Here is a 14,070-nt window from a genome sequence, read left to right as displayed (position 1 = left end):
GCCGGGGGGCCCGGGGCCGGGCGGGGCTGGGGGGCGAGCGGGGCTCCCGCCCCCCGGGGGCGGGGGGGGGCGGGGGGGGTCGCCAGCGCCCCGGGGCTGGGCGGGGCGGGGGGGGGCGGGCGCCTGCGCCCCGGGGCTGGGCTGGGGGCGCCAGGCAGGCCTGGGGTCCTACTGGACAATAGGGTTGGACTCTCTGGGCCGGGCTTAGAGGGACCCCTCCCCTAGGACCGGGTTCCCTCCGGAGGAAGCTGCCACCCCCCCCCCCCCTTTTTTCTTTCCCCCCCCCCCCCCCCGAGGCTCTGGGTAGTAGCAGAACTGCGTGTGGGGTGTGTCTGTGTGGGGGAGAGGTATCGATAACAGGGATCCGTGACCTCAGCCCCAGGCCAGCTGCCCTGCGTGACCCCCTTCTGCACCTGGGGGGTAGGGTCAATAGCAGGGGTCCCTGGCNAGCAGCCGTCCATTGTCACGGTGACCCAAAGACTGGTACGCCCTCTGCTGTAACATGCAGCTGGCCCCGAGCTAACGTGTCTGCCTGGACGCCCCCAGCGGGGGGAGAGGTGCTGGTGTCTTCCAATGACCCTCTTTCAAGCCTGACCGTGTGGCTTTTAGCTTCCTGGTGTCTCTTCCCCCTGCCCGAATAATCCTTGTATAACTCGGAGACGTTCCCTGCAACTGGCTGACTTGTTATCCACCCAGGGTCTGACACGGACACGTCACTGTACATCTGGGTGCCTCGGTAGCAAACCAAGCCGCGTGTTAGCGCTGGTCCGAGGAAATCCATCCCCGGGGGCCAGTGCTGGGCGCGTTTGTTTCTCGTGGAGGTGACTGGTCTCCTGCCCTCACCCTGAAGTGGGAGATCTTCGTAAGTCGGAGGGCAGGGGCGGGGAGGGCTCTGGTGAAGTTTGAGGGACAGGTCAGGAATTGCCAGGCGGGGTCAGACCAGGCTCTGTCTTGTCCAGTGTCGCGTCTCCAGGCTTGGGCCAGTGCTTCTCTGAGCCGCAGCCCTTGGAGAGCCTCCTGTGCTCCCAGTATTCCGGTCTGGGCTCTGCCGCCGCCCCTTGGTCCCAGCCCTGGGTCTCGCCGGTTGACCAAACCGGTCAGTGATGATCTCGTAGTGTTGATAAATCACCTGGGAATACTCGTCCCGCTACGCCTGATCCATAACTGAACGCGGGTCTCGGCTGCTCCATCCCACACCTCCTGCAACTCCTCAGCTGCGTTCACCTCGCCTCGTGCAGCTCCCCCTGCCCCGTGTTCATGCGCAGAGCTGGCCCTGCGTCGGCTGCTGTGTGACAAAGCCCCTGACGCTCCGCCGGCACCCTGCCCCCACAGGGAGTCTTCAACTTCGTCCAGTACAAGTTCAGCCACCTGCCCCCCAAGGAGCGGCAGACCATGTACGAGCTCTCCAAGATGTTCCTGCTCTGTCTCAACTACTGGAAGCTGGAGACGCCCTCCCAGTTCCGGCAGCGCTCGCAGAACGACGACGTGGCCACCTACAAAGTCAACTACACCCGGTGAGCGCTGGGGAGAGGGGCCGGTGCAGACCCCGTCGACCGTTCGTTGCATGCTTTGCTAACGGGGCTTTAGCTTGTGCCCTGCCCCCAAGTCTGGGGGAGCTCTGACCACGGCTCCCCTCACTTCACATCCCCAGTGGGGAGGTCTGGTCTCGCCCTCCTCTCCTGAGCTGCCACGTGCTGGTCCTGATCTCCCTCACCGCACTCCCTGCTGTATTCCCGGCGACGAGCCCTGGAGATCCTGAGCCGGCCGCTCGTAAGCACAGCACCTGCCGTGTCCCCGGAGTGCTGCCTGCAGCTGGCTCTGCCCCCCGCGGCTCAGTATGGCGCACAGCTTGCCCCTGGGCCGGCCCGGCGGGTGGGCTTGTGGGTACTCGTGATGGTTCAGTGCCATGAAGCCAGCGTGCCTTGCCCCGGCCGGCTTGGAGAGACGGCGTCTCTGTGCTCCGCACTCCGCTGGGACAGGTCCCCTATCTCGACTACCCCAGCCGCTGCCTCTCTGCCCCCATTGCCCCTCCATTCCCGACAGGATGCAGCTGCTGCGCTTTGCACCCCAGTCCTAACGCCAGCCCCTTGGGGGCGCTGGTACCGGCGTCCAGTCCCTGGGAGTGTGCCCCCTTTCTCCCCCAGCTGGCTGTGTTACTGCCACGTGCCCCAGAGCTGCGACAGCCTCCCCCGCTACGAGACCACCCACGTCTTCGGGCGCAGCCTGCTCAAGTCCATTTTCACCGTCACCCGCCGGCAGCTGCTGGAGAAGTTCCGGGTGGAGAAGGACAAGCTGGTGCCGGAGAAGCGGACGCTCATCCTCACCCATTTCCCCAAGTAGGTGGGGCTGGCTCCCGGGGCGTGGGGCTGGCTCCCGGGGCGTGGGGCTGGCTCCCGGGGCGTGGGGCTGGCAGGGGTTAGCTGCGTTCTCGCTGGCCCTGGCGAACCCAGAGGTGGCTGTGATGGGTGGGTCATGTCTGGTCTCTGCATGCCAGGTCCCCGGGCCCTGCTCACTGGGTGAGACTCCTCCCCATGGGGTACCTGCCCGTTAATCTGGGTTGCCACGTGTGGGGCCCCCCCCCCAATGCTGCTCATGGTTGGCAGCTCTAATGCGGCCGTGACACTAGCCTGCCTGCTGCTGGCTAACTTGCCCTGTCGCCCGTCCTGCCCAGGTTTCTGTCGATGCTGGAAGAGGAGATCTACGGGGAGAACTCGCCCATCTGGGAATCTGATTTCACCATGCCGGCCGCGGAAGGCGCCCAGCTGGTCCCACGCCCAGGTACTTGGCTGGGAAAATGCTCGAGCGCCCCGGGAGCAATTGAGCTCCGTTGCAAGCGGGGGCTTGGCTTGGCACGGCCCGGTGGTCTGGGCTGCAGAGGGCCAGTGCAAACGCGTCCTGTCCAGGGCCACGTGGGCACCGACCCTGGGGCGGGAGGCTGTGGGCGAGCGGGTTCGGCTAGTGAAAGGTTCCGTTCTCGTTCCCAGCAGCCGTCAGCACCGTGGCCGTGCCCAGCACCCCGATGTTCAGCAAGAAACTCGGCAGCAGCTCTTTGTCCTCCATGAGCCTGGACGCCAGCACGGCCGAGCCCGTGCCAGGTAATGCCAGCCCCAGCTGTGGGTGCGCGGAGGGGCTGAGATGGCCCTGGGGCCCTGCTGGGCGGCACAAACCTTTATGGCCCCAACGCCTCTGGGACTGGCCGGGGGCTAGTGCCTGAGGGGTCAGCCTCTGGCCAGCACCACCTCCCCTGGAGCCAAAGGGGCAAAGCACTGCCAGCCCAGGGTGATCCGCGGTTAACCCTTGAGAGTCCATGGGGTTGCTCGGGTCTCAAGTGTGGGCTGGGGGAGGGAGGTCGGGGGACGGGTCTGTGGGGGGTGGGAGGGGGGCGCTGCCATGAGCAGACAGGTTCTGCCCTCGTGATACATGTGGATGCCCGAGTGGATCGTCGTGAGCCAGCTCGGGATCAGCCTGCGCCCGCTGTTCCCTGTAACCCTGGCACCTGTCAGTCACAAGGGAAACGAAAGAACAACTTTTAGATCCTCGTCTGTCACCCGCCCCCCGAGCCTAGACTGCCTGGGACGGGACGGGGTTGCCGTGCCCGCTTCCCTGGCCGGCAGCGCCACGCAGGAAGCCATGGAGCACCCGGTCGGCCTGGCCCCTGCGGGGTGACAGCAAGGCCTCCCAGCCGTGCTCACGCCCCAGCAGCACCGGTTCCCGTGGGCCCCAGCCCTGCCGCGCACTGGCTGCTGCGGCAGGGTTCGGGTGCGGCGGCTGCTGACTCCCTTGCCCTGTGGCTCGGCGGGAGGCGGCGTCCTGAGCCCCGTGGGGCGGGAGATGCAGGGAAGCGAGTGGCCTGTGGCCCTGCCAGCGTGACCATCCTCTGCTGCCCGAGCAGGCGAGAAGCGGAAGCTGCCCGAGAGCCTGACGCTGGAGGATGCCAAGCGGATCCGGGTCATGGGCGACATCCCCATGGAACTGGTCAACGAGGTGATGCTGACCATCACGGACCCGGCCGCCATGCTGGGCCCGGAGGTAGGGGGCAGGGAGCGGCGGGGATGGGCTGGGCCAGGGTTGCTGGCGACCGTAGGAGCGGCTGTGCCAGACCTCGGCTGGCGCCTGCTCTGACCCCGTGCGGGGGTCTGGCATGACTGTTGTGAGGGAGGGGGCGGGATTGGCAGCCGCCAAGGAGCAATCCGGCGCCATGCTGGGTGGGAGGGTCCGGGCTTGCCCTGGGCAGCTTGGCCTCTAAATATTCCCCTAGGCTGGCTCCTGGCTGGGCGTCAGTGGGCCGGGGGGGGGCGGGGGTAAGTGGGCAGGGCTTTGTCCCTTACACCCCCTGCTCCGCCCCCAGACTAGCCTGCTGTCGGCCAACGCGGCGCGGGACGAGACGGCGCGGCTGGAGGAGAGACGCGGCATCATCGAGTTCCACGTCATCGGCAACGCGCTCTCGCAGAAATCCAACAAGCGGATCCTGATGTGGCTGGTGGGGCTGCAGAACGTCTTCTCCCACCAGCTGCCCCGCATGCCCAAGGAGTACATCACCCGCCTCGTCTTCGACCCGTACGTGGGGCGGGGGCTGCTCCGGGGAGCCGGGCTCGGGCGGGGGGCGGGCTCAGGCTCCGTGGCGGTCCCGGCTCACGCAGGAAATAGACGGCCCCAGTTCGGTCCCTGCGTCCTGGCTGCTCCAGAGCCCAGGCCCAGCGTGACCCCAGCAGCTGTGGGGGGGGCGGAATGGTCTGGACCCCTGAGCCAGGCTGACACCGGCCCCCAGATCCCTCCCCAGCCCCATAACATTAACTCAGTCGGGTCTGTTCCTGCCTGAGCTGCAAACTCCTCCCCCTCCCCCACTACTGCTGCAGCGACGCATTGGGGGTGGGGGGCAGGCTAGTGCATTGAGTGGGGGCCCCCCCAGCCCCCTGTGTGACTCTGGCTGTGCCTTTCCTGGCAGCAAACACAAGACCCTGGCTCTGATCAAGGACGGCCGGGTGATCGGGGGCATCTGCTTCCGGATGTTCCCCACCCAGGGCTTCACGGAGATCGTCTTCTGCGCCGTCACCTCCAACGAGCAAGTGAAGGTGAAGGCAAAACTGCAGCTCGCTTCGGGGGGAGGGGGGAGCAATGAGTGAGAACAGCGGGGAGCTGCAGGTCGGGACTGGGGAGCCTAGGGATGGGATAGCAGGGGGCTGTGGGTCGGGAGTGAGGGGCACCGGCAGAGCTGGGGGGAGCCCAGGGCTGGGCTGGCAGGGGCTGCGGGTCGGGAGTGAGGGGCACCGGCAGAGCTGGGGGGAGCCCAGGGCTGGGCTGGCAGGGGCTAAGGGTCGGGAGTGAGGGGCACCGGCAGAGCTGGGGGGGGGCAGGGCTGGGTGAGCAGGGGGCTGTGGGTCGGGAGTGAGGGGCACCGGCAGAGCAGGGGGAGCACAGGGCTGGGATAGCAGGGGCTGCGAGTTGGGATTGTGGGGTGCTGGCAGAGCAGGGGGAGCACAGGGCTGGGATAGCAGGGGCTGCGAGTTGGGATTGTGGGGTGCTGGCAGAGAGGTTTGGGGGGGAGCCCAGGCCTAGATAGCTGCGAGGGAGGCAGGAGTTGATGCTTTACCCCAGGGCTGGGCCAGGGACCGTGTTTAACGCTGGCGGTTCCTGTGGCCGAGCAATCGCTGTGCTGGGGTGTGTTCCCCAAACACGTCCTGGGGCATCTCCCCACAACCCCTCCCTGGGAGACTGAGCCCTGCCTGCCCCGGGGCGTCTGCCTGACGGGCGTCTGTCTGTCTGTCTGTCTGCCTCCCAGGGGTACGGGACGCACCTGATGAACCACCTGAAGGAGTATCACATCAAGCACAACATCCTCTACTTCCTGACCTACGCCGACGAGTACGCCATCGGCTACTTCAAGAAGCAGGTCCGGCTCCCGGCGCCGCCGGCCCCCGCCCACCTGGGGGAGAGTCCTAATGCCTGCTTCCTCCTCCTCCCTCCCCCCCACGTGGTGTCGCTCGCTCTCACAACCCCCCTTCCTTTCCAGGGCTTCTCCAAGGACATCAAAGTGCCCAAGGGCCGCTACCTGGGCTACATCAAGGACTACGAAGGGGCGACGCTGATGGAGTGTGAGCTCAACCCCCGCATCCCCTACACAGAGCTCTCGCACATCATCAAGAAGCAGAAGGAGGTATCTCCCGGGGGGGGGGGGGGGGGCTCCGCTCAGTCTGGCTCCTCGCGCCAGCCCCACCCGCGCTGCCGTATCACCTTGACGCTAGTGCAGGGAAAGGGGCAACGCTGCTGGCCTAGGAGGCTGCTGTCGTGGGAGCGCCCGTCTTGGGCACTGTCTCCATGGCCCACGCAGCTCCCAGCACGGCTTTGCCATGTGCGTGCTAGTCCTGGTCCAGTTCCTCCAGGCCAGCGTCCGGCCGCGACACAGCACCCGCCTCCGTTCAGACCCGAACCAGCCACCCGGAGCTGCTGCCTGGCTCCGGCTTGCCTTGGGCAAGCACTGCTTCCCTGCCCCTGGGCACAAGGCAGCCTTCAGGGCCCGCAGGCACGGCCCTGCGCCCGGCTCCCCCGCGAAGGCTTGAGAGTGAGGGGAGCGGGCCTGGGCCAGCCAGACTCTGCCCTCGCCGGGCCTTCCCCCGCTCGCTTCTAGCCTCTGCCATTCCCACTGCAGATCATCAAGAAGCTGATCGAGAGGAAGCAGGCGCAGATCCGCAAGGTCTACCCGGGCCTGACCTGCTTCAAGGAGGGCGTGCGGCAGATCCCCGTCGAGAGCATCCCTGGGATCAGTAAGTTTGGGCCACAAACCTCTGCCGCCCCGGCAGCAGGGCAGGGCTCTGACCGCTACCCCTGCCCCCAGAGCCTGTCCCTGCGGCGGTAGCTACGTCCCTAGCGCCTGTGCGCTGCACCACCGCCACACCTGTAGGCAGCCGGTGTCACCTTGCGAATAGTCTCCGCTGCGGGCAGTGCTGCTGCCACCTCATGGCCAGGCTGTGCCACTGCGCTATCCTCTGCGGCGTGCAGCATCCGAAGGGTCCGGGTCCGGGCTGAGACGTCCAGGGAGCGGTGCCCTTGTACTGGGGGGTGAGGCTGGGCAGCGGCTGGCTCCGCCCTTAATGCAGTAACAAAAGCAGGCGCATCAGGAAAGAGCAGAGGGGTTGAATGGCTCTGCAGTGGTTCTGATCTGTGCATCCCAGCCTCGGCTCTGTGCTGGACTAGTACAGGTCCGGGCACATCTCCGTGGAGCAGTGCGTTCCGGGGGCAGCGGAGGGGTGGTCGTGGCCCTCACAGCCAGGTTCTGGAGGGCTGGGTCGAGCAGCTTGGGGGTCACGGAGGCAGAGTGCTGCCCAGGGACTGCGCTTGGGGAGGGGATTGGGGCTCGGTGGATGGCATGTGAGCCAACGCCTCTTCCTGCCTTCCAGGAGACACGGGATGGCGGCCGCTGGGGAAGGAGAAAGGGTAAGTGCTGTTTCCAGCCCTGCGTCCGTCGCCGCTGGCCCGGGGAGCTCACCGGGGTACTGAGTGCGGGGGGAGCAGCGGCGCAGGTGTGATATCCCACCCCTGTCAGCAGCCCAGGCCAAAAGGGGCGATTGCTGGCTCCCTGGCCTGGCAGACAGTGCAGGGATGGCACGTGGCTGTAATCCATTCTCAGCATCCCAGCAGGGTCTCCCAGGCTGCCAGATCTCGAGGCAGCAGCATCCTTGGGGCGTCTGGGCCATAGCTGTGTGGGAGCAGCCATGACACACGTGGTCTGAGGCTGGTCACGCTGCCCCGGGGATCCCTCATGTGGCTCTGTCCCTGGCAGGGTGCTGCCCCCAGCACGGAGGCAGCGTGTCCTGAGTGCCCTAGAGTAGGCTGCCCAGGAGGGAGGGCCAGGGGCTCGCCCAGCCACGAGAGCTTGGTGCCCGCTCACCTACAGGTGCTGGGAGGGGACAAACGCGGTGGGTGCTGACCTCATCTGACCCTTTCTCTTGCAGGAAGGAGCTCAAGGACCCAGACCAGCTGTACAACACCTTGAAAAACCTCCTGGCCCAAATCAAGGTGACGGGACATGGGGGCCGGCTCCCTCTGGGCACCGAGAGCTGCTGGAGGCCAAGACCTCGCTGGGTAGCGAGAGCTGCAATGGGTCCATTAGAGCCTCCACCTCTGGGCCCAAGCCGGTCGCCAACTGGGGGCTCTGGGAAGGTTCTCCCAGCTCCATGGGGTGTCTGGGACCAGCAGCTGGTTCTGATCCGTGGCCCCTGAGCCCAGGGCATCTCACTCTGTCTGAGCTCCCCGTGCTCAGGGTGGGGGCCAGGAGCCACGCACCGCCCGGGCCTGGTTCTGGAAGGGGGACTGGCTGTGCCGCGGGAGGGGAGTCCAAGCTGTCCCCTATGTGTGAGTCTCTGACTGCCCCTTGCCCCCCACAGACCCACCCCAGCGCCTGGCCCTTCATGGAGCCCGTGAAGAAGTCGGAGGCCCCCGATTACTATGAGATCATTCGCTTCCCCATTGGTAGGTGGCCGATCTGCCCCAGGCCCACGCGGCACCGGGAGGGCCGCACGCCCTGGGGGGGTGGGGTGAGCATGGGCTGTGTGGCGTATAAATTAGCAGTGGGGGACCGGACTCCTGGGTCCTATTTCGCCTCTGGGAGGGAAGTGAAATCTAGTGGCTGGAGGGGGGGGCTGGGTTCTGCCCTCTCCTTTGTTCAGTTTCCCGGGCAAAGGTGTCACCTGGCCTCTAACCCCTTCCTGGGTTCTCATGTTACATGCTCAGGTATTCTCCGTGGGTCAGTCTCCCATCCCCCAATGCAGACCATCCTAGCCACACTCCCCTGTCAGCATTCACAGACCCCAGTCAGAACAGTCCCAGTTCGTCACACAGGGGTACAGGGGATTCTAGTGGCCAGCGCAGAGGTGGGGAGCCCGGACTCCTGGGTTCTGTTCCTGGCTCCGTCACTGACTTGCTGCACCCCCATTTCCCCGCTGAGGGCGCTGGGACCCGAGGTGTGTGTGGGGGGGACCTAGCCAGCCGCGCGCTGATCACTGCCCCCCCGCAGACCTGAAGACCATGACCGAGCGTCTGAAGAATCGCTACTACGTCACCAAGAAGCTCTTCATCGCCGACCTGCAGCGCATCATCACCAACTGCCGGGAGTACAACCCACCCGACAGCGACTACTGCAAGTGCGCCAACACCCTCGAGAAGTTCTTCTACTTCAAGCTCAAGGAGGCCGGGCTCATAGACAAGTAGGGGCTCGGGGGGACCCTGGCGCTCCGGCCTGGTCTCCTGGCCTCACTCTCCCCTTGTATCCGGAGCCCCCGGCCGAGGCATCGCGTCCTGCCTCGCTCTCCCAGGAGGGGCTCTTGGGCTTCTCTGAGCCCGGCTCAGCTGCTGACAGGTGGGGCAGGGCGAGGGGCACGGGTAGCTGCTGAACGGCCAGCGTGTGGGGCCAGCTCCCCTCCTGCTGCTAGGGGAGGGCCCTGGGACACGCTGGCTCACCCCTGGCCTCTCCCCTTGGTGCCAGGGCTGCGTTAGCCACCGGGGCCCCCTGCCCCAGTCCAGGTGGCACTCAGCCTGGGGTGTCTCCGCCCAAACTCGGAGCCTCGCCCTGGAGGTGGGAGCCTGGGCAGCCATAGGTTGCCCTTGGCTCTGCAGTGCGTTCAGCTGGGGCATGGACCTGCTGGGCTTGAAATTCCAGCTGGGCAACACAGGCTCTACCCCGGGCGAGCTGCACCGTGTCTCTCTGGCCCGGGGCTGTATGCGGGCGTTGGCCAAGGCTGCCCCACGCCCCTGGGCTCCGCACACGGCCGTCTCTGCTTTATGGGCCGCGGCCCAGTCCCTGCTCCCTCCCCAGAGCCCAGCTGCCGGGTCCAGCCCCTCTGCATCTCCCCTACGACTACTGCTCCTGCCGCAGCCGCCCGTGTTCCCTTCACTCCTGTTCCTGCCCACAGGGCCCATCCCTCCCTGCCACTCACCGCATGAATGTAAAACGGGGGCCGGCGTTCTCCTCTGCCGCCCGGGGACTGCGGGGACGGGAGCTGCCCCCCTCTGGCCGTGCCTGGGGTCAGGCTCTTGGCTGCAGGCTGTGCTAGATGGAGATGATCGGAGGGGGCTGGATCAGCTCTCAGCCATTCCTCTCCCCCCCACCACAGCTCGGCCTGGAGCCGATCCTCTGTCCTCTCCTGCCCCCGGCGCTGCATGGTCCCCTCTGGCTGTCAGTCCTGCCCCAGCCCTGCCTCCCTGGGCAGAACTATTTGGCTAGCATGAGCCCCTGCACTGTCACTCCTGTTGGGGGCCGTCTGTGCTGCACCAGGGTCTGCCCCCTGCTCTGTGCCCCAGGGGTTTTCCTAGCTCCAGCTCACAGCGCTGCCATCCTGAGCTAGGGGGGGACGGGACTGCTGTGCCCTTCTTCACACCATGGGGCGGTGCCTACATCTCAGTGGGGCTTGGGCTGCAGGGCCTGGGGTGGGCAGGGTTCTCCTGTGTGGGACATTTCAAAAGGGAGTGCGGGGGGGGGGGGGGAAATGGGTCAGAGGAAATGGGTCCCAGGCTGGAGCCCCGTGTTGTGCCGGGGTGAACAGAGCGGTTAGTGGGGTGAGCGGCTAAACCAGGCCCCCTCCCTACTCCTTCCTCGGGGGCCTGACTGGAGTCACCTGGGCAAGGGGATTAGGGGGCTGCTTCTCCCTGCCCCACAGCTGGGTTACTGACCTGTCCTACAACCCCTCGGGGAACAGCCTTCTGCCTCCCCTCCCTGGCAGGGGGCCCCTGAGTCCTGGCAGAGCGACAGGCCCCCTCTGGCTCATCGGCACCTCCCTGTGGTACAAGCCTCTACAGCTCCTGGCCCGTGGCGTTCTCTGGCTCCTGGCTGATGGCGCTAGACGCAGGCAGCGAAGATTTCTCCCCGCAGTGGAACGGATGGAAGAACAGGCAGGCCGCGGAAGCATTTTGCTGTCCTGTTCCCCCACTCTGCCCCCAGACTGGTCACTGTTGCCTTATTCCCCCCCATGCACTGGCCTGTCCCTCGTGCGCTGCCGTGGGCCCTTCCCATCTCTCCATTTCATTTTTATTTTCCTTTATTTTTATTTTTTTTAAATAAATGTACATGGCCCCAGTGAAGCACCTGTCTGTCTCCTGGTGTCCTGGGCCCCACAGCAGCAAGGCATTGTGGGTGGGTAGCCCCCCCTGGGTATGAGCATGGTGCTGCTGTGTGCCAGACTGTCACCCCTTCCTCTGACAGCAGTGCCACCACCTCTGGCCAGCTGCAGCAGGAAGAAGTGAGCGCCAGCCTTGGAGATGGGCAAGCAGCCTCCCAGGTGATCCCTTCTCACACCCGCAGCCGGGGGGCAACTCCCCCTCGGCCCTGACTCAGCAGGGAGCCCAGGGCATGGAGCAAACCCTCTCCCTACTTGCTCTACGGTGCCTGCTGCCCCTGGGCGGCTCAGAGTTCAGCGTGGCGCTGCTCGGGGCTAGGACGCAGGCCTGGGCGTGGGGGTAACGGTACCACCGGCTGAGGCCAGCCGGGGCTGCGCTCTGGGTGGGGTTAGTGCCTGCCGTGTGGAAGCCCGAGTCCCGGCTGGCTGCTCCCCAAGAGGGATGAGGGTACAGCAATGCCATGCCCTCTTCCCCCGGCACAGCTGGAGCTAGAGTCTTGGGCCCGTCTTGTACCATGCTCCGGCCCCAGCTGAGCTCAGGGCCCTGGTGTGCCAGGTGCTGCCCCAGAGCTCCCAGTCTCAAGCCGAGCCGGGGGGACGGGACTTGCCCAAGGTCACACATGAGGGCCAAAGCAGAGCTAGGAATTGAACTCCGCCCACTGCATCCCACAGCCGCTGCGCGTGGTGAGCGGCTAAGTGCAGCAGCCTAAGGACGAAGGTGGCGGCCGGTGACTGTGCACAGAGATCTCTGCTGGCGGGTGCCGCTAAACTGCAGCCGGGCCAATATGGCTGGGCCAAGGTATCCTTCATTCAGGCTACATCGGAGGAGCAATTAAATACCCCAACATGTAGTGATAGCTGGAAACAATAGGAGGCCACCACCCATGTCACTGGGCCACAGGCTGGAGCTAAGTGGTGGGATCTGAGAGGTTCCCCCAGGCCTGTTTGCAGAGGCAGGGGGCCAGGGCTGGTTGGTTGCAGCTGTGTGCGAGAGAGAGCAGAATGCCGGGAGAATGGTGGGAGAAGCAGTGGAGAGCGTGGCCCTGAGTGGGAGATAAGACAGGGGCCTGGTGCATGGGGCTGGCTGGGAAATGGTGAGGCAGGAGCCAAACTGCCGCTATTTGTTTCCTTGCAATTCAGGGCCAGACTGGGTCAGACAAAGGTCCATCTAGCCCAGCGTCCTGTCATCCGACCGTGGCCAATGCCAGGTGCCCCAGAGGGGATGAACAGAACAGGGAATCATCAAGTGATCCATCCCCTGCCGCCCATTCCCAGCTTCTGGCAAACAGAGGCTAGGGACAGCATCCCTGCCCATCCTGGCTAATAGCCATTGATGGACCTGTCCTCCATGAATTTATCTAGTTCCTTTTTGAACCCTGTTATAGTCGTGGTCTTCACAACATCCTCTGGCAAAGAGTTCTACAGTTGACTCTGTGTTACATGAGGAAATACTTCCTTTTGTTTGTTTTAAACCTGCTGCCTGTTAATTTCAGTGGGTGACTCCTAGTTCTTGTGTTATGAGAAGGAGTAAACAACACTTCCTTATTTACCGTCTCCACACCAGTCAGGATTTATAGCCCTCGATCATATCCCCCTTAGCCGTCTCTTTTCCAAGCTGGACAGTCCCAGTCTTATTAATCTCCCCTCAGACGGCAGCCGTTCCAGACCCTTCATTATTTTTGTTGCCCTTCTTTGAACCTTTTCCAATCCCAATAACTCTGTTTTTGGAGCTGGGGCGACCACGTCTGCCGGACTATTGAAGGGGGGGGGGCGTACCCTGGATTTATACAGAGGCAGTATGATATTTTCTGGCTTATTATCGATCCCTTTCCTAACGAGTCCCACCATTCACTTTGCTTTTTTAATGCCAGCCCCCCAGGAAAGTGCTGGCCCGTCTGCTCCTGGGGCTAGCGGGGGCAGGCCCTGCCTGGGAGCTGAGCTCGGGGTGGGGCTGCCCTGGTGTCTGTGTCTAGCACTGGATTCAGTTTCGATTTCTGTCTATGACAGCTTGGCTGAGGGATCCCCGAGGGGGACTCCAGCCGGCGCAGCGACCGACCACGGATTCACTGTGGTGTAGCCGAGCCCTGCGCTGGGCTCGTGTCTCGGGCCGCGGATCCAGGTCAGTGTAATTGGAGTTAAACGTGCCCGGCGCAGGGGGGCTGGAATAATGTGTGTGTGTGTGTGGGGGGGGGTGCTAAGAGCCATTGAGCCAAACTAAACCCTGGATATAATGGAAACCACTTCAAGCTGGGGGGGTGTGTGTGCTGCAGCCCCTTCCAGCCCCCCCAGTTCCAGCACCCCAGCCCGGAGCCGCAGCTGACAGGAAGCGGGCGGCCAGGATCCAGAGAGCGGAGCTGCTGGGACCCCCCTGGCTGGGACCCCCTGAAGGGTTTTGCTCTCAGGCTCTGGGGGTCTCGGGTGGGGTGGGCAGATCCCCTGGCAGAGGCAGCAGCTTCCCCACGGGGGAGCAGGCGACTCGCCCGGGTCCGTTTGCCAGCGGGGTGATTCTGGGTGGAGAGGGGCGCTGCTGGACGAGAAGTGCCCACCTGCTCCTGCCACCCACCCCTGCCCTTGCCCTCTGCCTGGGGGTGCCCCGGGGGCCGCTGGCTGGCACAGGCAGCCTGCCCAGGCTCACGGGCACTGGGGGGTCAGACGAGCTAACCCTGCGGGTCCAGTTCTACGGTGCGGGGCTGGGGGCAGCGCTGGGCGGTGGGTGACTCAGTGGCCCAGGCTCTGTCTGACCTGACCGGTCTCTATCTGCGGGGGGGTGGGGGAGATTGGATGAGGCCAGGAGAGGGGATGGAAGATGGGGGGAGAGGGGGAATAATGGATTGGGGGGCAGGGCAGGGGGTGGAGAGAGGTGTAGGTTGGAAGCCCAGGAAGGGGTTGGGAAATGGGGAAAGGGGTCAGATTGGGGTCTGGGCAGGGGGTGGAGAGGGGGAGGGGTTGGAGGGCAGGGCAGGGG

General features: G+C 65.0%; 2 protein-coding genes across 10 annotated transcripts in view; both read left to right on the top strand.

Moving 5' to 3' along the window:
• Positions 1-475: 475 nt before the first annotated feature.
• On the top strand, positions 476-11,070 carry KAT2A (lysine acetyltransferase 2A). 2 transcript variants are annotated; one of them, XM_034756094.1, is made up of 15 exons: positions 476-862; positions 1,333-1,514; positions 2,145-2,336; positions 2,672-2,778; positions 2,988-3,095; positions 3,893-4,029; positions 4,349-4,557; positions 4,946-5,072; positions 5,780-5,890; positions 6,011-6,154; positions 6,647-6,761; positions 7,395-7,431; positions 7,950-8,013; positions 8,382-8,466; positions 9,011-11,070. In XM_034756094.1, exons 2-15 carry the CDS (start codon positions 1,393-1,395, stop codon positions 9,202-9,204), a joined length of 1,752 nt encoding a protein of 583 aa, XP_034611985.1. In that variant the 5' UTR covers positions 476-862; positions 1,333-1,392; the 3' UTR covers positions 9,205-11,070. The 2 variants fall into 2 exon arrangements, with proteins under 2 accessions (XP_034611985.1, XP_034611984.1); XM_034756093.1 differs by having other exon boundaries at positions 2,985-3,095.
• Positions 11,071-13,090: 2,020 nt separating this feature from the next.
• Positions 13,091-14,070, top strand: part of DHX58 (DExH-box helicase 58) — a 16,970-nt gene continuing 15,990 nt past the window's right edge. For 2 of the 8 annotated variants that reach the window (XM_034756052.1, XM_034756050.1), the window contains exon 1: positions 13,404-13,589. Coding sequence is in view for 1 of the 8 variants with exons in the window: in XM_034756047.1 (XP_034611938.1) it covers positions 13,106-13,224 (119 nt within the window). In the remaining 7 variants the exon portion in view is untranslated. Of the gene's footprint in view, positions 13,225-13,403; positions 13,590-13,611; positions 13,815-14,070 lie in introns of those variants that run through there. The other 6 variants (XM_034756053.1, XM_034756051.1, XM_034756047.1 and 3 more) reach the window with 5 other exon arrangements.

This window comes from Trachemys scripta, chromosome 23 (assembly GCF_013100865.1).
Source record: "Trachemys scripta elegans isolate TJP31775 chromosome 23, CAS_Tse_1.0, whole genome shotgun sequence".
Lineage (NCBI taxonomy): Eukaryota > Metazoa > Chordata > Testudines > Emydidae > Trachemys > Trachemys scripta.
Note: the sequence above shows the minus strand (reverse complement) of the source record. Positions and strands in the feature narration are given on the sequence as shown.

Excerpts from the sequence above, each read along its gene's own strand:
- KAT2A (XM_034756093.1), top strand. The coding sequence starts at position 1,393 with ATGTACGAGCTCTCCAAGATGTTCCTGCTCTGTCTCAACTACTGGAAG. Across the intron at positions 2,337-2,671 it reads ATCCTCACCCATTTCCCCAA|GTTTCTGTCGATGCTGGAAG; the intron begins GTAGGTGGGGCT and ends CGTCCTGCCCAG. Across the intron at positions 3,096-3,892 it reads CACGGCCGAGCCCGTGCCAG|GCGAGAAGCGGAAGCTGCCC; the intron begins GTAATGCCAGCC and ends CTGCCCGAGCAG.